Source organism: Macaca thibetana, chromosome 10 (genome assembly GCF_024542745.1).
Source record: "Macaca thibetana thibetana isolate TM-01 chromosome 10, ASM2454274v1, whole genome shotgun sequence".
NCBI lineage: Eukaryota > Metazoa > Chordata > Mammalia > Primates > Cercopithecidae > Macaca > Macaca thibetana.
This window is the reverse complement of record NC_065587.1, coordinates 22644572-22667705: the sequence shown is the minus strand read 5'-3', so window position 1 is coordinate 22667705 and position 23134 is coordinate 22644572. Positions and strand designations below refer to the sequence as shown.

Below are 23134 nucleotides of genomic sequence, written 5' to 3'. Positions count from 1 at the left end.
GAGAATGGGTTAAAAAGAGGGAGTGGGGAGGCAGAAAGATCAATTCAGAGGTTATTGTTATGGCCACGTGATATGGTTTGGCTGTGTCCCCACCCAAATCTCATCCTGAATTATAGCTCCCATAATCCCCATATGTCATGGGAGAAACCTCATCAGAGGTAACTGAATCATGAGGGCAGATTTTTCCCATGCTGCTCTCATGATAGTGAATACATCTCACAAGATCTGATGGTTTTATAAAGGGGAGTTCCCCTGTACACACTCTCTTGCCTGCTGCCATGTAAGATATGCCCTTGCTCCTCCTTCACCTTCCACCATGAGTGTGAGGCCTCCCCAGCCATGTGGAACCACATGTGAGTCCACTAAACCTTCTTTTCTTTATAAATTACCCATTCTTGGGTATTTCTTCATAGCAGTATGAAAATGGATTAATACACCGTGCCTCTTCCATCATGTGGGAAGCAACACAGAACATAAATTAAAATGTTTAAACGTATTCGGGAGAAGATGATGAGGGTGTCCATTACAGGCCCCGGGAAGAAGAATAAAGGATATTTGGAAGAGATAGACAGATACATAGATATTTCATATATATGATATATAGATATAAATAAATATACGCACATGTGCATGTGTGTGTACACACGCACACACATGCATGTGCAGGCACATGTGCTTAAATGAGGCCTGAAGACTGCCTTGGTTGTGGGGAATGTTAAAAACTGCCAGGTTTCTGCATGGAGCATCAGGGGAGTCAGAATGACCACATTGGAGGGAAAAGAGATGAAGAACATGGGTTTAGACCTGCTGAATTGAAAGTACCGGTGATATACACTGAAGACTGCAATATAAGTGTAAAGTTTAAAAGCAAGATCCAGGGTGAAGATCTATCTCTAGAGACTTCTGAATGATTCCTTATATTCCCCCAGAGATAACAGTATTGAATATTAGGTTGAACTATATGGAACTACCAATATTCTATTTTTTTGACCTCTAAAAATGACAATTTCAACATGAGAATCTACTTTATCTATGAGTTCCTTGAAAATAAGACAATATGTAAATATATAAGTATTTCTAAAACAGAATCCACAACAGATATTTCACAAATATGCTGCAAGAATAAAGAATAAATTACATATATTTATGAATCCTGTGCTCGTTGTTGTTATGTGGTTTTGTAAAATTATTATGAAAATTTGCATATTTTACACAATTAATAGAACTATAAGACTGATGTATTGCTCAATGGTAATTTCAAGCAATTGTCTTTCGTGGGGTCATGCACACCATGTATCCATCCCATGATTTTCTGCCTATGTGAGGAACTAGTAACTATAGTTTTTCAAATGGTTTATCAGTGCTCATTAATTTACTTACTCCCAACCAGTCTTTGTAGAGGGAGAAATGAGAAGAGGTGGATACCAGATCACCAACGGAAATGTTTTCTCTAAGAAGGTACCTCAGTTTCCGCATCTGCAAAGTAGAGATATCACTTGTATCTGTGGCTGACTATAAGGATTAGAGGAGATATTGCATGTACCGCATGGGACACAAGAGAAGCTTAGTAAATGGGTGCTTATGTTACTATGTCAGTGTTGTCAAATGACCAGCAGCAACTATTTAAAAATCATCTCCTATGTCAGGTTGCTGATGATTGACTATACAAGTTTATTTATAAGCTTAAAATTCTTGGGACAAGAATTTAGTGGAAGCAATGTTGACACAAAAAGCCAGACATAGTAAATGATACATATATTCAGAAAAACTATGTAGTAACCATTGAATCATAAAGATCTTAGAACAGAAAATGGCCTTTAGAAGTTATCTCATCATTATTCCTTCAACAACCCCCAGATAGAGGTGAGAAAGCCTAAATATTTCAGGAATGGCAATAATTATTACAATTATTTTAAAAGTTTCTGCTTTTTGCCAGGCGTGGTGGCTCACACCTGTATTCCCAGCACTTTGGGAGGCCGGGGAAGGCAGATCACTTGAGGCCAGGAGTTCAAGACCAGCCTGGCCAACATGGCAAAACCCTGTCTCTACTAAAAATACAAAAATTAGCCAGGCATGGTGGTATGCGCCTGTAGTCCCATCTACTCAGGAAGTTGAGGTAGGAGAATCACTTGAACCTAGAAGGCAGAGGTTGCGTGAGCCAAGATCACACCACTACACTCCAGCTTGGGCAACAGAGCGAGACTTTGTCTCAAAAAAAAAAAAGTTCTGCTTTTGTTGGGCTTAAATTAAAAAGCATGTATGAAAATGTCAGCTAAGCTGATTCTAGTCACTCTTAGTCCCGTTTTCCCTTCTGACAACATGGACAGCAAGTTTATTACTTTCTCAAAAGGAATCATAGGAATATAATACACATTAAGGTATCTTCAACCTGCGTGTATCATTTTCAGTCATGCTTATTTATCAGATAATTAAGCCACCACACTGAGGTATAATGATGATTGCACTGATAACCCAAAATCTTCACTCCTTCCAATGGGGATGTGGGTTGACTCTAGGTTCAGCAACGTTCACTTGCCTAGACAAATAGATGTTAGCAAATGTGATGCAAGCATAAGGTTGACAAGCACTTGCTCCTTGTTTTCATCATAATAGTGTGCCCAAGGTGATCAGTTAGAGGATGACAGCCTGGTGAGCAGTTGTCCCAGGGAGGCCTCAGATATGCAAGAGAGGCTGAGCATAATCAGGGAAATTGCCAAGCCACTGACTTCAGCTGACTACAGACAAGTAAGTAAGCCCCATGGAATGCAGCTCAGGTCAAAGATGTATAAGCAAAAATAAATGTATATGGTTTTATGCTACCCATGTTTTGTGGTTATTTTGTCACAGAGCATTACTATGGCAATATAAAACTGTATAGTGACCGTTAAGCATCCAAAAATTGTCTACTTACTAACCCTATAAAAACCCAGACTTCACCAGAATGACTACATGATGGCATCTCAATGACAACGTGAGTTATATGTACAAAAACCACTGTTCTCCAGGTGTTTATAAACAGTCTGATTTAAATACAGGGTTAAATATGGAACCTTTCCAATTATACTACTTTTAAACTCAAAATTAGAAGGCATCAACAATATTGAATTGCTAGGATTATATCCATTTGAGAAAACTGAGTAACAGTTGATCTCTAGGTACATGTGGGGGACTAGTAGTGTACTGTACTACACCTTGGGCTAAGTGACCTACAACATGTTTCCTATGACCAATTTCTGTGATTTCTTACTCTATATCTTGAAAGAAGCTAGTTACCTAACTACACAGAAACACTGGTTTCTAGTGAGAAGAAAGAACAGTTGGATTTCTATTCCTATTTCCTGGCAAGGTTTCTCCAGTAGGTTTCTCAAGAGTCTAATCTTGGCATATCAATGTGGAAGAAAGTTTATAAGCTGGGAAATCTATTGCTTTTAATAGTCACTCAGGACGCTAAAACAGCTAGGTGCCAGGGCAAATCACTCTGTAGAAAATGGGAACAAGACAAGCCTAATATCTGTTTCTGGAATTTGGTGGGAGGAGGACCAAAGTCATTGCCTTCTTTTGATCCTTTACCTATGTCAATTATTTTGTAAATAAGAGAAATAAAATGTAACAAAAAATAAATATGGATGTTTGAGAGTCATAATACTGAATATGCTAATATGTACAAAATATTTTTGAGTTCTTCAGAGGAAGATCATCATATAAATTAAACCTAGTACTATTAATCCTATTATCCAATCAACACACATGAATTAAACCTGCAGTACCTAATCAGAAGTGGGTACTCCCTAGACATATTAAAGCCAATAATATCAATTAGAACATTACTAAGTCCAAATGTTTTTGCTCAAGTAATTATTTTTGTAGTCTCTCTAAAATGATTCATATGCCACATTCCAACATAATAGGACAGGACAGGATCAAGTCCTTTGGGACTAGGACTAGTCAGCTGCACTGAAATCCTTTTACTAACATTTTCAAAGTTTAATATCAGGTATTTTACCTTATTTAAACCTAAAGGGTATGTCAACGCCTAGTGTGCCATCAAGAACAGGCTCTTTATTGTCCTATTAGGGTGGAGATGCATACTCTGTAAACTAAAGAGATTAAAAGCAAATGGAGGATATAAACCAGATTAATGATCTGGTCCCTGCAGCCTTACCAGAGAGTTTACTTAAAATGAAAGCTTTGGATGCTGATCCAACTTTTTCGATTTAACCAAGGTTCTCACTTGAATGGCTGTCATAACAGTATTACTACTGAAATCCTCTAGCTCATTCTTTCTAAGGCTTCTAGAAAGAAGAACATTGCAGAGAAATGGGATCCAAGGTACCGCCTGCAGTGGGCGCAGGAAAGGAGTACTACAAGTTCAACAGCAGAGACAGTGTGGGGCGTGTGCCAACAAATGTTCTTTTAAAAGACTGATTCATGAGGTTAGGTAAAAATCTTTTCATCTAGGTCACTGGAAAACATCCTTGAAGGCAGTCTGACTTCAAGACTCATCTATGTTAATGATATATGTAGGAACAAAAGCCAATTGCCATGGTAATGCATACTTAGTAGCAAGAACCACTGAACCAGAGCGGGCTCTGTGAAATACTAGTTTGAAAATATCTGATTCTAAAAGAGAATCAGTTTTCCTTTCAAGTGGTAATGAGAATTCCAGATCTTCTATAAGTATGCATTTAATGGGAAATGCAATGATCCTCACCATACCTTCATGTCTAATTCCCACTTTTTCCCCTTTGCAGATTACCAGAGAATTCGGTTTTTGGTTGTTCCTCATCTAGACATCTAGTTTCTTAGATGTTAGCTCTTAGACACCCTTCACTTCATCGTGGTCTTTTTGAGAAATGCAGAAATATTTCATCTTCAGTCAAAGTTATTTAATTTCTACTTCTATTTTGGTGAGAAAGAGTAATGTATTTATTATGACAATCTATTTTTTCTGATACATTTTCTATTACTTAAAAAAACTTTTTGCACTCACAATCATAAAGAAAGCATGCTATATCTTTAATAATATGCCTAATACAGGTCTCAGTGTGCTGGCCAGTGAATGTTTGAATACTGCCAACACCCAGCGGCCTTCTGGCAGCACTGGGCCTTCTAAAAGCTGTTCTCTGGCAATAGTCTTTCATGCAAGCACTAATTTTATTATAGCTAGTTTATGATTTTCCCTCATTTCCCTGCTATTTTTAAATGTGGGGCTGTAATAGGAGGTGTCTAGAGGCCCAGGAGATGAGGGAACCATTACATACTGTTGGGTCTCTGTGGTATCAGTGGCCTTTGGAAGCTAAGGATTTCAAATGCGATGTCAAAGGGTATTTGAATACGGGGTCCCTCAGGAACTATGCCCAATGAGAAACACATTGCTTTGCTCTCTTTATTTTACTTTTAATTTCTGCTTTCAAGTTGTTGTGGTCTCTCAACACTCTTCCCAGTTTTGTTCTTTAGAGTTATTTTTGTACATTGCCCACTCTAGCCAGACCTGTTTAGCAACATTTAACAACACTGTCTTGGGAGATGAGTTTTTTACATCCAGTATGATGTACCAGTACTGACTTCTATAACACAATGTTAAAACAGTTCATAATGTGAATAAAACCCTGCATGAAAAAATATCAATTTTACTTGATATTATTCCCCATGTAACTCTGGGCTGCAAGTTTTCAGAAAAACTGGCTAATCAGAAAAAAAGTTTGAAAAATTAGAGTGGTTTTCAAGGATGGTTTATGGGGATGAAGAAAGACATTTATGAAACAGGAGAGGAGGGAAGCCATGTGCTTTTCTTAAATTAGGCTTATGTCTGATAACTGGGATAAACAAGTCTCGCATAAGAAGATGACAACTAGTGTTCTGGATCCAAATCCAACCTGTGCCATCCCAATCAACCTCTATAGTCAGAAGAATGAAGGGAAGAAAGAAGCACAAGATAGAACACAAGCAGCACAACGACAAAGATGAAAACACCCTCAGTTTAAATTGCAGTAAAACACATGCAAAACAGTGGAGACCACTGGTAAGAACTATTGACAAAAAAGCCAAACTCTGTAAAATATTTGAAGAGACTTATCCTGAACCAAATGTGAGGACCATGACCCATGACACAGCCCCAGGAGGTCCTGACAACATGTGCCCAAGCTGGCTGCGTTACAGCTTGGTTTTATATATTTTAAGGAGACATAAAGCATCAATCAGTGCATGTAAGGTACGTATTGATTCAATCTGGAAAAGCAGGACAATTCAAAGGGGTAAAAAACAAAAGGCCAATGACAAAAAGAGACACATGAATCCTAAAACTGTATTTTTAACAAAGAGCAAATACTGCAAACGTGACTATTCAGGGTTACATTCATGCTAAAACAAAAGAGAGATAGGAAAAGTCACAAGCATATAAAATGATGGATCTGGCAATACTATTAAATAGTAGCAATCCCTGGATCAGACAGTGCCTAACAAATGTGCTTTACCTGAAAAAGACTGAGAACCCAGAGCAACTGTAGACTTCTTTTTCAGATTGTCCTAAATGTAGATTATACTCTAACATTAAAAAAAATAAAAAATAAAAAAACCCCACAAACTTTAAAGTAGCTTTAATATGTACAGAGGTCACTCAGCAATATTTATTCCCCATTAATGTTCTTTTCTATTAATTTATTTCCATACGTGTTTCACTTATCCTAACATAAAAACTAAAGGGCAAAGATATGCAACCCAGTTATACATCCTTGCACAGTATGAGACACCAGGTAATCAAGCTGTGTTACCATAAAAGCCACTGTCAGCCAGATCCAGTGGCATATGACTATAGTCCCAGTTACTCAGGAGACTAAGGCAGGAGGACTTCTTGGGCCCAGGAGTTTGAGACCAGCCTGGGCAACATAGCGAGACTCTTGCCTCAAAAAAAAAAGAAAACAAAAAAACAAAAAAAAAACAAAGCCACTGTCAATGGCTCTTCTACGGGATCCATAAACCAGATCAAACTCTTTAGCCACAGTCAGCTCCATTCATTCAACTGTGCATCCTCTGGATTTACAAATATGTTTATCTCTTTTTTATAAAAGAAGCTACCAATGTGATAACATTACGATTATCCAAGAATTCTTAAAGTGAATTACAAAAATCCAAGACAATATTCTTTGTGGTTTTTTCATTTTTTTGTGTGTCTGCTTAAAATTTCTTTTTTTTAATTTTTTGTTGTTTTTTGTTTTTTTATTATTATTATACTTTAAGTTCTAGGGAACATGTGCATAATGTGCAGGTTTGTTACATATGTATACTTGTGCCATGTTGTGTGCTGTACCTATTAACTCGTCAGCACCCATCAACTCATCATTTACATCAGGTATAACTCCCAATGCAATCTCTCCCCCCTCCCCGTGATAGGCCCCGGTGTGTGATGTCCCCCTTCCCGAGTCCAGGTGATCTCATTGTTCAGTTCCCACCTATGAGTGAGAACATGCGGTGTTTGGTTTTCTGTTCTTGTGATAGTTTGCTGAGAATGATGGTTTCCACCTGCATCCATGTCCCTACAAAGGACACAAACTCATCCTTTTTTATGGCTGCATAGTATTCCATGGTGTATATGTGCCATATTTTCTTAATCCAGTCTGTCACTGATGGACATTTGCGTTGATTCCAAGTCTTTGCTATTGTGAATAGTGCTGCAATGAACATACGTGTGCATGTGTCTTTATAGCCGCATGATTTTTTTTTATTTATTATTATTATACTTTAAGTTGTAGTGTACATGTGCATAACGTGCAGGTTTGTTACATATGTTAACTTGTGCCATGTTGGTGTGCTGCACCCATCAACTCATCATTTACATAAGGTATAACTCTCAATGCAATCCCTCCCCCCCCCTCCCCCCTCCCCATGATAGGCCCCGGTGTGTGATGTTCCCCTTCCTGAGTCCAAGTGATCTCATTGTTCAGTTCCCACCTATGAGTGAGAACATGCGGTGTTTAGTTTTCTGTTCTTGTGATAGGTTGCTAAGAATGATGGTTTCCAGCTGCATCCATGTCCCTACAAAGGACGCAAACTCATCCTTTTTGATGGCTGCATAGTATTCCATGGTGTATATGTGCCACATTTTCTTAATCCAATCTGTCACTGATGGACCTTTGGGTTGATTCCAAGTCTTTGCTATTGTGAATAGTGCTGCAATAAACATACGTGTGCATGTGTCTTTATAGCAGCATAATTTATAATCCTTTGGGTATATACCCAGTAATGGGATGGCTGGGTCATATGGTACATCTAGTTCTAGATCCTTGAGGAATCGCCATACTGTTTTCCATAATGGTTGAACTAGTTTACAATCCCACCAACAGTGTAAAAGTGTTCCTATTTCTCCACATCCTCTCCAGACCTGTTGTTTCCTGACTTTTTAATGATCGCCATTCTAACTGGTGTGAGATGGTATCTCATTGTGGTTTTGATTTGCATTTCTCTGATGACCAGTGATGATGAGCATTTTTTCATGTGTCTGTTGGCTGTATGAATGTCTTCTTTTGAGAAATGTCTGTTCATATCCTTTGCCCACTTTTTGATGGGGTTGTTTGTTTTTTTCTTGTAACTTTGTTTGAGTTCTTTGTAGGTTCTGGATATTAGCCCTTTGTCAGATGAGTAGATTGCAAAAATTTTCTCCCATTCTGTAGGTTGCCTGTTCACTCTGATGGTAGTTTCTTTTGCTATGCAGAAGCTCTTTAATTTAATGAGATCCCATTTGTCAATTTTGGCTTTTGGTGCCGTTGCTTTTGATGTTTTAGACATGAAGTCTTTGCCCATGCCTATGTCCTGAATGGTACTACCTAGGTTTTCCTCTAGGATTTTTACGGTATTAGGTCTAACATTTAAGTCTCTAATCCATCTTGAATTAATTTTCGTATAAGGAGTAAGGAAAGGATCCAGTTTCAGCTTTCTACTTATGGCTAGCCAATTTTCCCAGCACCATTTATTAAATAGGGAATCCTTTCCCCATTTCTTGTTTCTCTCAGGTTTGTCAAAGATCAGATGGCTGTAGATGTGTGGTATTATTTCTGAGGACTCTGTTCTGTTCCATTGGTCTATATCTCTGTTTTGGTACCAGTACCATGCTGTTTTGGTTACTGTAGCCTTGTAGTATAGTTTGAAGTCAGGTAGCGTGATGCCTCCAGCTTTGTTCTTTTGACTTAGGATTGTCTTGGAGATGCGGGCTCTTTTTTGGTTCCATATGAACTTTAAAGCAGTTTTTTCCAATTCTGCGAAGAAACTCATTGGTAGCTTGATGGGGATGGCATTGAATCTATAAATTACCTTGGGCAGTATGGCCATTTTCACGATATTGATTCTTCCTATCCATGAGCATGGTATGTTCTTCCATTTGTTTGTGTCCTCTTTTATTTCACTGAGCAGTGGTTTGTAGTTCTCCTTGAAGAGGTCCTTTACATCCCTTGTAAGTTGGATTCCTAGGTATTTTATTCTCTTTGAAGCAATTGTGAATGGAAGTTCATTCCTGATTTGGCTCTCTGTTTGTCTGTTACTGGTGTATAAGAATGCTTGTGATTTTTGCACATTAATTTTGTATCCTGAGACTTTCCTGAAGTTGCTTATCAGCTTAAGGAGATTTTGGGCTGAGACAATGGGGTTTTCTAAATATACAATCATGTCATCTGCAAACAGGGACAGTTTGACTTCTTCTTTTCCTAACTGAATACCCTTGATTTCTTTCTCTTGCCTAATTGCCCTAGCCAGAACTTCCAACACTATGTTGAATAGGAGTGGTAAGAGAGGGCATCCCTGTCTTGTGCCAGTTTTCAAAGGGAATTTTTCCAGTTTTTGCCCATTCAGTATGATATTGGCTGTGGGTTTGTCATAAATAGCTCTTATTATTTTGAGATACGTTCCATCAATACCGAATTTATTGAGCGTTTTTAGCATGAAGGGCTGCTGAATTTTGTCAAAAGCCTTTTCTGCATCTATTGAGATAATCATGTGGTTCTTGTCTTTGGTTCTGTTTATATGCTGGATTATGTTTATTGATTTGCGAATGTTGAACCAGCCTTGCATCCCAGGGATGAAGCCCACTTGATCATGGTGGATAAGCTTTTGGATGTGTTGCTGCATCCGGTTTGCCAGTATTTTATTGAGGATTTTTGCATCGATGTTCATCAGGGATATTGTTCTAAAATTCTCTTTTTTTGTTGTGTCTCTGCCAGGCTTTGGTATCAGGATGATGTTGGCCTCATCAAATGAGTTAGGGAGGATTCCCTCTTTTTCTATTGATTGGAATAGTTTCGGAAGGAATGGTACCAACTCCTCCTTGTACCTCTGGTAGAATTCAGCTGTGAATCCATCTGGTCCTGGACTTTTTTTGGTTGGTAGGCTATTAATTATTGCCTCAATTTCAGAGCCTGCTATTGGTCTATTCAGGGATTCAACTTCTTCCTGGTTTAGTCTTGGAAGAGTGTAAGTGTCCAGGAAATTATCCATTTCTTCTAGATTTTCCAGTTTATTTGCGTAGAGGTGTTTATAGTATTCTCTGATGGTAGTTTGTATTTCTGTGGGGTCGGTGGTGATATCCCCTTTATCATTTTTTATTGCATCTATTTGATTCTTCTCTCTTTTCTTATTAGTCTTGCTAGTGGTCTATCAATTTTGTTGATCTTTTCAAAACACCAACTCCCGGATTCATTGATTTTTTGGTGGGTTTTTTGTATCTCTATCTCCTTCAGTTCTGCTCTGATCTTAGTTGTTTCTTGCCTTCTGCTGGCTTTTAAATGTGTTTGTTCTTGCTTCTCTAGTTCTTTTAATTGTGATGTTAGAGTGTCAATTTTAGATCTTTCCAGCTTTCTCTTGTGGGCATTTAGTGCTATAAATTTCCCTCTACACACTGCTTTAAATGTGTTCCAGAGATTCTGGTATGTTGTGTCTTTGTTCTCATTGGTTTCAAAGAACATCTTTATTTCTCCCTTCATTTTGTTGTGTACCCAGCAGTCATTCAGGAGCAGGTTATTCAGTTTCCATGTAGTTGAGAGGTTTTGATTGAGTTTCTTAGTCCTGAGTTCTAGTTTGATTGCACTGTGGTCTGAGAGACAGTTTCTTATAATTTCTGTTCTTGTACATTTGCTGAGGAGTGCTTTACTTCCAATTATGTGGTCAATTTTGGAATAAGTGTGATGTGGTGCTGAGAAGAATGTATATTCTGTTGATTTGGGGTGGAGAGTTCTGTAGATGTCTATTAGGTCTGCTTGCTGCAGAGATGAGTTCAATTCCTGGATATCCTTGTTAACTTTCTGTCTCGTTGATCTGTCCAATGTTGATAGTGGGGTGTTGGGAAGTCTCCCATTATTATTGTATGGGAGTCTAAGTCTCTTTGTAAGTCTCTAAGGACTTGCTTTATGAATCTGGGTGCTCCTGTATTGGGTGCATATATATTTAGGATAGTTAGCTCTTCCTGTTGAATTGATCCCTTTACCATTATGTAATGGCCTTCTTTGTCTCTTTTGATCTTTGATGGTTTAAACTCTGTTTTATCAGAGACTAGTATTGCAACCCCTGCTTTTTTTTGTTCTCCATTTGCTTGGTAGATCTTCCTCCATCCCGTTATTTTGAGCCTATGTATGTCTCTGCATGTGAGATGGGTCTCCTGAATACAGCAGACTGATGGGTCTTGACTCTTTATCCAGTTTGCCAGTCTGTGTCTTTTAATTGGAGCATTTAGTCCATTTACATTTAAGGTTAATATTGTTATGTGTGAACTTGATCCTGCCATTATGATATTAACTGGTTATTTTGCTCGTTAGTTGATGCAGTTTCTTCCTAGCCTCGATGGTATTTACATTTTGGCATGGTTTTGCAATGGCTGGTACCGGTTGTTCCTTTCCATGTTTAGTGTTTCCTTCAGGGTCTCTTGTAAGGCAGGCCTGGTGGTGACAAAATCTCTAAGCATTCGCTTATCTGTAAAGGATTTTATTTCTCCTTCACTGACGAAACTTAGTTTGGCTGGATATGAAATTCTGGGTTGCAAATTCTTTTCTTTAAGAATGTTGAATATTGGCCCCCACTCTCTTCTGGCTTGGAGAGTTTCTGCCAAGAGATCTTCTGTTAGTCTGATGGGCTTCCCTTTGTGGGTAACCCGACCTTTCTCTCTGGCTGCCCTTAAGATTTTTTCCTTCATTTCAACTTTGGTGAATCTGACAATTATGTGTCTTGGAGTTGCTCTTCTCGAGGAGTATCTTTGTGGCGTTCTCTGTATTTCCTGAATTTGAATGTTGGCCTGCCCTACTAGGTTGGGGAAGTTCTCCTGGATGATATCCTGAAGAGTGTTTTCCAACTTGGTTCCATTTTCCCCCTCACTTTCAGGCACCCCAATCAGACGTAGATTTGGTCTTTTTACATAATCCCATACTTCTTGCAAGCTTTGTTCATTTCTTTTTCTTCTTTTTTCTTTAGATTTCTCTTCTCGCTTCATTTCATTCATTTGATCCTCAATCGTTGATACTCTTTCTTCCAGTTGATTGAGTCGGTTACTGAAGCTTGTGCATTTGTCATGTATTTCTCGTGTCATGGTTTTCATCTCTGTCAGTTCGTTTATGGCCTTCTCTGCATTAATTATTCTAGTTATCAATTCTTCCACTCTTTTTTCAAGATTTTTAGTTTCTGTGCGCTGGGTACATAATTCCTCCTTTAGCTCTGAGAAGTTTGATGGACTGAAACCTTCTCCCATTTTGTCAAAGTCATTCTCTGTCCAGCTTTGATCCGTTGCTGGCGATGAGCTGCGTTCCTCTGCAGGGGGAGATGCGCTCTTACTTTTTGAATTTCCAGCTTTTCTGCCCTGCTTTTTCCCCATCTTTGTGGTTTTATCTGCCTCTGGTCTTTGATGATGGTGACGTACTGATGGGGTTTTGGTGTGGGTGTTCTTCCTGTTTGATAGTTTTCCTTCTAACAGTCAGGACCCTCAGCTGTAGGTCTATTGGATATTGCTTGAGGTCCACTCCAGACCCTGTTTTCCTGGGTATCAGCAGCAGAGGCTGCAGAAGATAGAATATTGCTGAACAGCGAGTGTACCTGTCTGATTTTTGCTTTGGAAACTCCCTCTCAGGGGTGTACTCCACCGTGGGAGGTGTGGCATATCGGTCTGCCCCTAGCGGGGGATGTCTCCCAGTTAGGCTACTCAGGGGTCGGGGACCCACTTGAGCAGGCAGTCTGCCCATTCTCAGATCTCAACCTCTGTGTTGGGAGATCCACTGCTCTCTTCAAAGCTGTCAGACAGAGTCATTTGCGTCTGCAGAGATTTCTGCTGCGTTGTTGTTGTTGTTGTTGTTGTTGTTGTTGAGCTGTGCCCTGTCCCCAGAGGTGGAGTCTACAGAGACAGTCAGGCCTCCTTGATCTGCTGTGAGCTCCACCAAGTTCGAACTTCCCAGCGGCTTTGTTTACCTACTTAAACCTCAGCAATGGCGGGTGCCCCTCCCCCAGCCTCGCTGCTGCCTTGCCCTTAGATCGCAGACTGCTGTGCTAGCAATGTGGGAGGCTCCGTGGGCACAGGACCCTCCCAGCCAGGTGTGGGATATAATCTCCTGGTGTGCCCGTTTGCTAAGACCCTTGGTAAAGCGCAGTATTGGGGTGGGAGTTACCTGATTTTCCAGGTGTTGTGTGTCTCAGTTCCCCTGGCTAGGAAAAGGGATTCCCTTCCCCCTTGCGCTTCCCCGGTGAGGCGATGCCTTGCCCTGCTTCAGCTCTGGCTGGTCGGGCTGCAGCAGCTTACCAGCATCGATTGTCCGGCACTCCCTAGTGAGATGAACCCAGTACCTCAGTTGAAAATGCAGAATCACCTGTCTTCTGTGTCGCTCACACTGGGAACTAGAGACTGGAGCTGTTCCTATTCGGCCATCTTGCTCCGCCCCCTCTTTTTTTTTTTTTTTTTTTTTAAATAAAAGTCAGGTCTCACTATACTGCCCAGGCTGGTCTCAAGCAACTCTCAACACCTTAGCCTCCCAAGTAGCTGGGATTATAGGCATGCACCACTGCACCCAGCAGGACAATATTCTCTGGTTTAAACTGTATACTCTTTGACTGTGTGTTATTCCACAATCATATATACTGTACCTTATTCTTCTCTGGCATGCTCATTAAGTTGAGCTGCTGTAGTTAATTAATACTTCTTTAGAGAACTATAGATCAACATAATCTGGTAGTGTTCTTTATGAACTATCCTCTCTAGATTGGAAAAAAGAAAACCCTTTACATGTAGTTATATGGTTTGGCTGTGTCCCCACCCAAATCTCATCTTGAATTGTAGTTCCCATAATTCCCATGTGTTGTGGGAGGGACCCAGTGGGAGATAATTGATTTCATGGGGGCGGTTTTCCCCACACTGTTCTCGTGATAGGATAAGCCTCATGAGATCTGTTTTGGTTTTTTTTTTTTTTTTTGAGATGGAGTCGCTCTGTTGCCCAGGCTGGAGTGCAGTGGCATGTTCTCCACTCACTGCAAGCTCCGCCTCCCGGGATCACGCCATTCTCCTGCCTCGGACTCCCGAGTAGCTAGGACTATGGGCACCCGCCACCACACCCGGCTAATTTTTTTGTATTTTTAGTAGAGACAGGGTTTCACCGTGTTCACCAGGATGGTCTCAATCTCCTGACCTTGTGATCCACCCGCCTCGGCCTCTCAAAGTGCTGGGATTACTGGTGTGGGTCACCGTCCCCAGCCGGTGTTGGTTTATTTGAGACTCGCCTGTCACCCAGGCTGGAGTGCAATGGCGTGATCTTGGCTCACTGCAACCACTGCCTCCTGGGTTCAAATGATTCTGCAGCCTCAGCCCCTTGAGTAGCTGGGATTACAGGTGCCCGCCACCACACCCAGCTAATTTTTGTATTTTTAGTGGAGACAGGGTTTCACCATGTTGGCCAGGCTGGTCTCGAGCTCCTGACCTCGTGATCCGCCCACCTCAGCCTCCAAAAGTGCTGGGATTACAGGCGTGAGCCACCGCGCCTGGCTGATCTGGTGTTTTTACATGGGGTTTTCCCTTTTGCTTGGTTTTCATCCTTTCTTGCCTGTCGTTATGTAAGACATGCCTTTTGCCTTCTGTCATGACTGATTGTGAGGCCTCCCCAGCCACATGGAACTGGGAGTCCATTAAACCTATTTTTCTTTATAAATTACCCACTCTGGGGTATGTCTTCATCAGCAGTGTGAAAATGGACCAATACATACACAGTCTAACAAAAGAGATTAAAAAACAAACCTTAGAGTCTTCAATGTACATGTATTGTCTAGCACAGATAGGGCTTCATAGATGTTCCCAAAATTTAACAATGTTAGCACAACTTCAAAATGTAAGCTCCATCAGATCACTATTATCACTTAACCAAATGAAGGCTGAACTGATTTTATAGAATGCTGGTTAGACATGGTTTATGACCTCAGGAAGTGAGTAGAAGACACAAATACTGTATTATCAGTGATGCAGTGTAAAAGCCAACGGACTACAAGTTGGAAGCCCTGGTATGAGAATAGTCATTAATTGGCTGTATGTCCTCAGATAGGTATCTCTATCAGAGCCCTAGCTGTTTCAGCTGTAAAATGAGGGCAAGGTGCTCTCTAAGATCCTTATCTGATCCAAAAGGTGTAATTCTAAACAAATAACTATCAGGAATCAAAATATTAATAAAATCACATAAGAAACTACTTCCTGTTATGACAGACTAGTCTGTAGCAGAAGAATTCATTTGCCAAAAACAAATTTTAAAATTGTATAAATTTTAAAAATCCATTCAAAGGCACTGGAGTGGTATCAAGGTATTTGGGACGGAAGGGACCAAATCCTGGACAGGGGAACTCACAGAAACTTAGCAGAGCTTTCAGCAATCCCCAGGGCTAGGGAGATAAAACCTGAAGTTCAGAGCTACCAAGGAAGCCAAGATTTGGCGTGCCTTTACAGAAACGTGAACCCAAGTGTTTGAGCCACCACTACCCTCAAGACACTATTTTATAAGTAGCATACACCTAATGGAGGAGAAGACACATAGAAAGTAACTGCAATAAATCAAGTTATTGGCATTCTCACGGTACTAGAAAGATAAAAGCTAAAGTTCAGAGTCTATCAAGGTGGTGGGATTATTTAAGTACCTCAGATTTAAAGCTGGGACTATTAAAGGACTAAAGCCTAAGAATAAAGTTGAATCAGAAACTGTTTTAACTGAAACCCAGCTTTGAAATGTCTCATTCTTGACTGGATTAAGATTATCTACTCCTACTCTAAATGCCTGCCAGATATTAAAGGAAATGTTATCTAGAGGAAGATAATGCCATTGAGATTCTCTTCATATTTTATATACAATGGTGAACATTCAACAAGAAACTGAACCATGCACAACAATAATAGGACCAACAGAAGAAATAGAAAATATAAATGAACCCACAAATTATTAGACATAGAATTTAAAATAACTTATTAATATATTCAAGGAAAAATGATAAGCTAGAGAATTTCATAAGAGAACTGGATTCTATTAAAAAAAGAAATTGAAATTCCAAAAAAATGACTAAAATTAACAATGTGATATACAGGCTTCATAGCAAGTTGGACATAGCTAAAGAGAGATCTGTGATCTAGAATACAGGATAGTAAAAAAAAAAAAATCTAAGCTGAAAGACAGATAAAAAGGATGAAAAATCCAGTACAAAGTATAATGGACATACGGAACATGGTACAAAGGTATAATATATGCAGTAGAAGAATAGACAGACACGAAGAAATGGAGCAGAAGCAGTATTTGAAGAGATAATAGCCAAGAATGTTCCAATACTAATGAAAAGCATAAAGCCACAACTCCAAGAAGCTCAGTGAATCTCACACAGAATACAGAGTAAACCACATCTACACTATTTTACAGTAAAAGTGTGGAAAATCAGGAAAAATAAAAAGCAAGAAGAGAGGGAAAAAGACACTATCTTCAATAACAACATTAAGACAGTTTTCAATAGAAAAAAGCGGAAACAACCCAAATGAATACATAAATAGTATGTACATTCATTTAACAGAACACTATATAGAAATGAGAATATGTGAATTACTGGTAAAGCCCTCAACAATAATAAATTTAACAAACATAACAATGAGCAAAAGAAATGACGTACAGAAGAGGATATACTAAATGAATCTATTTGTATACAGTTCAAAAATAGGAAATAATAGCCTATGCTGTTGTAAGTCAGAATAATGGTTATCCTTTGGGTGTGATTAATATTGGAAGGAGGCAAGAAACACTAATGAGTTACTGGTAACTCCAGTTTCTGATATGCATAGAGGATAAAAGCACATATTTACTTTGTGAAAATTCATTTAAAAATTATTTGTGTACCTTTCCATATATAATACCTCAATAAAAGTTTATTTAGACACATACACACATCAGTGAGTAACAGCAGTCTTTAAATTGCAAATTCATTTTACAAATGATTCATACACAACTTCTTTCCTTCTTTCTATTCACTGCTTAATGTATCTTCCAACATCTCCTTCTTTGGGTTCAAAAGACACTAAAGGGTGAGATGGTCTCAGAAATAGGAGCTTATTTTTTAGTACATTTATAGATTATTAAGTAAATAAGATACTAAGAACCAGGCTGGGAACTTGGTCTCATTTAAGACATTTCTGTGGTGAACCAATTTAAAGACAAGCAAAACAAAAAGAATCTAAGACAAGAGAGCAAGATTGTTTATTAAGAGTGACCAAAACACAAGTATGGACTGCCGGATTGCAGAAAAGATGCTATTAAGAATGCATTAGGCTGGGCCTGGTGGCTCACACCTGTAATCCTAGCACTTTGGGGGGCCGAGGCGGGTGGGTCACTTGAGGTCAGGAGTTTCAGACCAGCCTTGCCAACGTGGAGAAACCCCATCTCTACTAAAAATACAAAAATTAGCCAGATGTGGTAGTGCATGCCTGTAATCCCAGCTACTCAAGAGGCTGAGGCATAAGAATCACTTGAACCCAGGAGGCAGAGGTTGCAGTGAGCTGAGATCGCACCACTGCACTCCAGCCTGGGCAACAGAATGAGACTGTCTTAAAAGAGAGAGAGAGAGAGAGAGAGAGAGAGAGAGAGAGAGAGAGGGAGAGGGAGAGGGAGAGGGATTAGGAATTTGATAGACTAGATCAAGAAAATAAATGTTAATACAATATCTTGAACCCCACAGCAAGGAGCCTGTTTGTGATAGATTAAACATTTAGCAATCACTGGAAGAACCAGAAGAACTTTAAAATAGGAAAGACTATTCAGTATGCATTACGAAAGTTCTTTAAGAAATTCTACACTTCTAAAACAACGCAAGAAAATCCATCAGTCTGGTAAAAGCTTTGGCAAAGATTTTTCCAACTTCATGTATGTTTCACCTGAAATAAGGGGATAAGGCCCTTAAATTTCCATCACTACCATGAGTTTGCTTCAAACATTAAGACCATTACATAGTTTGTGATATAGCCTGTTAATAAAACAACTTTAATAATTTGGTAGTTGTTTTTCTTATAGGATCTCATATGCAGTGAAGGTGGCTTTAAAACAAATTGGACAATGTTAGGAACCAGGTTAGTCCAGGTTTTACAGTATTGTATATTTTTTCCATTCCAATAATTCTGCAGACTCTGCTCAGCCTTCAGAAAGACAGTTGCTGATACAAATATGCATGTCTGAACTTACAGTTGTTTTACTTGAAAGTGCCCTTTTCCTCATCTCTTTTATGAAAGAAGATACTCCAGCTGCTTTTTTGGAGAGAGTAAAGGTATTCAGCAATACAGTAAAGCAATCTTTTTTTTTTTTTTAACTCACAGTGGGAGGAAGAAAAGGGGAGAAAGTTAAAAAAAAAAAAATAAGAAGCGTTTTTCTAACTTTGCTGCCTACCCCTACAGTACATTCTGATGCTGAAATGGTGAGAAGATTGTCAGTCAATGGGAGTGTGGGGTGGGAGCTGGTAAGTTTTATTTCCAAAGGGTGGCTAGGTGATCCTGACCTCCTAGTTGAAACAGCATTGGACTAAAACTGATCTACAGAAAGTGACAGGCTTTAGAGGACAGTTTTATAGATGGCTAAGAGATGAACTAAATAAGGACTGTCACCAGTAATTTTTTTTTTCTTTTTTTTTAGAGAGGGCCTCACTGTCGCCCAGGCTGGAGTGCAGTGGCTTGATCTTGGCTCACTGTAGCCTTGAACTCCAGGACTCCAGTGATCCTCCCACCTCAGCCTCCCAAGTAGCTGGGATCACAGGCATGCACCACATCGCCTGGCTAATTTTGTGTATTTTTTGTAGACATAGGGTTTCGTCATGTTGCCCAGGCTGCTCTCGAACTCCTGAACTGAAGTAATCTGCCTGCCTCAGCCTCCCAAAGTTCTAGGATTACAGGCACGAGCCACAGCGCCTGGCCCACTATTTTTATTATAGGAACCCTTCTAATTATTGACACCCAAATCTTGGTTAGCATAAACCACTGGGACCATGAGATCATGACTAAAGTGAAAGGATAAAATTGTATATCAAAGGAAAAAAAAGTACCTGGCTGATTTGGATTCAGGAGAAAGATGGATCTGAATTAGTAACAAGATTTGATTAGATAGATGGGTAGAGTTATGCTACTGCCAAGTATATACAGTAACTATTAATAGAACTTCTCTAATGGCTTTCTTGGTTAGAGGAAGAGATTAGGGATAATAGCCGTGGCAGCTAAAACTTACTGTCTACATGCTTTATGCTAAACACTGTGCTAAATACTTTATTGCAGATTACCCTTGTTTTATGGATTAGGAGACTCAGACTTAAAGAAGTTTAATAATTTACCTAAGACCACAAAACTAGATAAGTGTCAGACTGAGGACTCAGCCAAAGTCTATTCGATCTTAACAACATTCTGCTTATAAATTCTGATCAACATAGTTAACTCCTTATGTCTAATATTTCTAGAGAATTTATGAATACTTATTAAAATACTTAATACTTAAATTATATTAGTATTTTATTCATCCTGTAATCATTTTTAGCTTCTTGATTTGCCTAGGCAAACCTCCTAAAAAATAGTTAAAAGGTAAAATTTAGACTCAATCAATTACCACAAATTCTAACTAAAATCAGTAAAATTAATTAATTAGTGAAGTCTTATCAGAGACTAAATAATAAAAAAAAAATTTAGAACGTTCTTGCCACTCTCAATCTCTATCTTCCAGGAAAGGCTGAAAGACATGTTCTAACACACCTCCAAAAAGCAATGGACACCTGGTTAGCGAGCCTGCAGAAGAATATGTATTATGAAATAAAAGCAATAAGCAATTCAATGGTGATTTCTTTGCAATGTGATTTCCTTGTGGAAAAGGAGAACTTTGGGATTCATATATGTTGCATGGTAATTAGAGAAAAGTACCTTTATTCAGGGAGAATAAAAGATGCTGATTACTGCTTAGAAAACAGACTGTTTTTAGTGAGCTAAAACTGAAATAAGAAAGGATTCCTAATTTGGATCATTGGTATCAGTGAATGGGAAGAGCATTGTTCTACAACCTGTTTTAATCAGATTTTAATTATTCTAAGCCACAATGACAAAAATTAAACAAACCTCAGTGATGGTTTTACAAAATTAAAAGGACTATAGGAAATTATCATTTCTGCTGTTTTTGTTTTAGAAATTATCTTTTTAAAAACTGGACACAGGGTAGATTTTGTTTCAGCAAGGATAACTGCTTTGTATCAATTATATTCCAAGTAGGTAGCAGAACATATGTCACGTTATTTTAGAAAACCATAAGTTAACACTTATTATTAGCTGCATAACGTTATGAAAACATCATCCATCCTCTTTAAACTTTAGTTTTCTCATCTACAAAACAGAAAAATTACCATTAATTTGCTTCAGTTTCCCCAATCTGTCCCTGAGGATCCCAACGTTAAAAATCAAGTAAGTGCAAGCTTACCCAGCAGCTGTTCTGTTGGGGCAGCCTGCCACCCATTATACCAGAATGACAGCATCTTAGCCGCAAAAATCACATTCTTAGCCTTACAGATTGTCATTAGTATCTTTAGGAATAATACCACTCAAACTCCTCTCAGTCCCTGAACGATACTGCAGTCTCTGATATGTCAGGTTATATCTGTTTCTGAGTCTTTTAATTTTGATTCTTTATGCTTAACTCTCTTAGCTATTGGTTCAATCTACAGTCCCTAATATGGGTGTAGCACATGCATTATCAAGCAGAAGGCTTTTGGTATATCTCAGGAAGCCTGTTTCTCTATTTTTATTTTTATTTTATTTTATTTTATTTTATTATTTATTTATTTTTTAGGAAGCCTGTTTCTCTGGGAAACTACTGAATTATATCAAACTACATAAAAGTCCATTCCTGAAATCCAAATACCTGCTCTGGGTTTTTGTGGGAATAACATGAAATAATGTATACAAAAATAAGAAATCTATTTGTAAATGGTAAATATTAATCACATGCAAACAACAATCCATTATCAATGGTAATCATTATTTTAAATGACTAGGATCCAGTTAACATTCCATAAATTGTATCATTATGGGTAAAATACTTAATAAATTTAGGATCTTTAGAAGTCCTACAATTATAACAAAAGGGAATTACTTTTAGGTATAACAAATTGAAGCAAGTCACTTGATGATGGTCAAATCATATCATTCCTATAGGCTTCCTATTTCTCAGGATAAAATGAGAGGGTTAGCCTTGGTGATTTCTATTAAATTGCATAAAGTACTTTCTCCATGGGACCTATATCTCATTCTCTGCCTCAGCTTAGCACTGTCTTGCAGGAGAGAGGTGGCTCCCCACAGCAGTTGCTGTAAGAAAAGGCTCTGGCCATACAAATCAAAAAGGACTGCCACCATTGCTAAAGCAAAGAAAGACAATGAGTCTACCACCTCCTCCGTCCACTCATACCGCCCAAACTGCACTTCTAGGATAATGTGCACTTCATTGATTTTGGACATCTAGTTGAACCGGGTTTCAGCCATATATGAATATTTTGTTTGTTCTAGGATATGAGGGGTTTGTACAGCCAGGAAAGAGATGGGAAATGTGAAGTGGTTTTGTTTTCGTGGCATAGGGAGGCAGAGTCAGGGCTACCCAGTGAAATTTATTCCACATGGGTCAGCTCTCACCAAGAATTTGAATCACTAGAATTATTGCTCATCATTCTTTCACTACCAAGACTTCTATTTTTTATTTTTTCTAAATTTTTATTGTGAAAATTTACAAAGATACAGTCAAAAGAACTGTACAGTGAATAACAAAATCCACAGTAAGATTCTACAACTAACATTTTGCTAAATGTGCTTTATAACATATCTATACATCTTTTCATCAATCTGTTTTTTGATACAATTTAAAGTAAGTTTCAATGGCCGGGCGCGGTGGCTCAAGCCTGTAATCCCAGCACTTTGGGAGGCCGAGACGGGCGGATCACGAGGTCAGGAGATCGAGACCATCCTGGCTAACACAGTGAAACCCCGTCTCTACTAAAAATACAAAAAACTTAGCCGGGCGAGGTGGCAGGCGCCTGTAGTCCCAGCTACTCGGGAGGCTGAGGCAGGAGAATGGCGTAAACCCGGGAGGCGGAGCTTGCGGTGAGCTGAGATCCGGCCACTGCACTCCAGCCTGGGTGACAGAGTGAGACTCCGTCTCAAAAAAAAAATAATAATAAAAATAAATAAATAAATAAAAATAAAGTAAGTTTCAGACATTAGTATACTTTACCCCTAAATACTTCAGCATGTATATCACTATTTATATTTTCAGATAAAATTTATATATAATAAAATGCACAAATTTTTAATATACCATTTGATGAAGTTTTGTTTGTTTTTAGACAGAGTCTTGCTCTGTCACCCAGGCTGGAGTGCAATGGTGCAATCTCGGCTCACTGCAACCTCCACTTCCTGAGTTCAAGCGATTCTCCTGCCGCAGCCTCCTGAGTTGCTGGGATTACAGGCATGTGCCACCATGCCTGGCTAATTTTTTGTATTTTTAGTAGAGACGGGGGTTTCACCATGTTGTCCAGGCTGGTCTCGAACTCCTGACCTCGGGACCCACCAGCCTGGGCCTCCCAAAGTGCTGGAATTACAGGCATGAGCCACCACACCCAG

The 23134-nt window shown here is 39.0% G+C and overlaps 1 protein-coding gene across 3 annotated transcripts in view; it reads right to left on the bottom strand.

Annotated features, from left to right (window-relative positions):
• The window catches only part of TTC28 (tetratricopeptide repeat domain 28), a 723416-nt gene that overhangs the window by 273369 nt on the left and 426913 nt on the right, over window positions 1-23134 (bottom strand). For 2 of the 3 annotated variants that reach the window (XM_050806773.1, XM_050806774.1), the window contains exon 6: window positions 1381-1476. The exons of the other annotated variant lie outside the window; for it this stretch is intronic. In XM_050806773.1, coding sequence (XP_050662730.1) covers window positions 1381-1476 — 96 coding nt within the window. The remainder of the gene's footprint in view (window positions 1-1380; window positions 1477-23134) is intronic. 3 annotated transcript variants of the gene reach the window in all.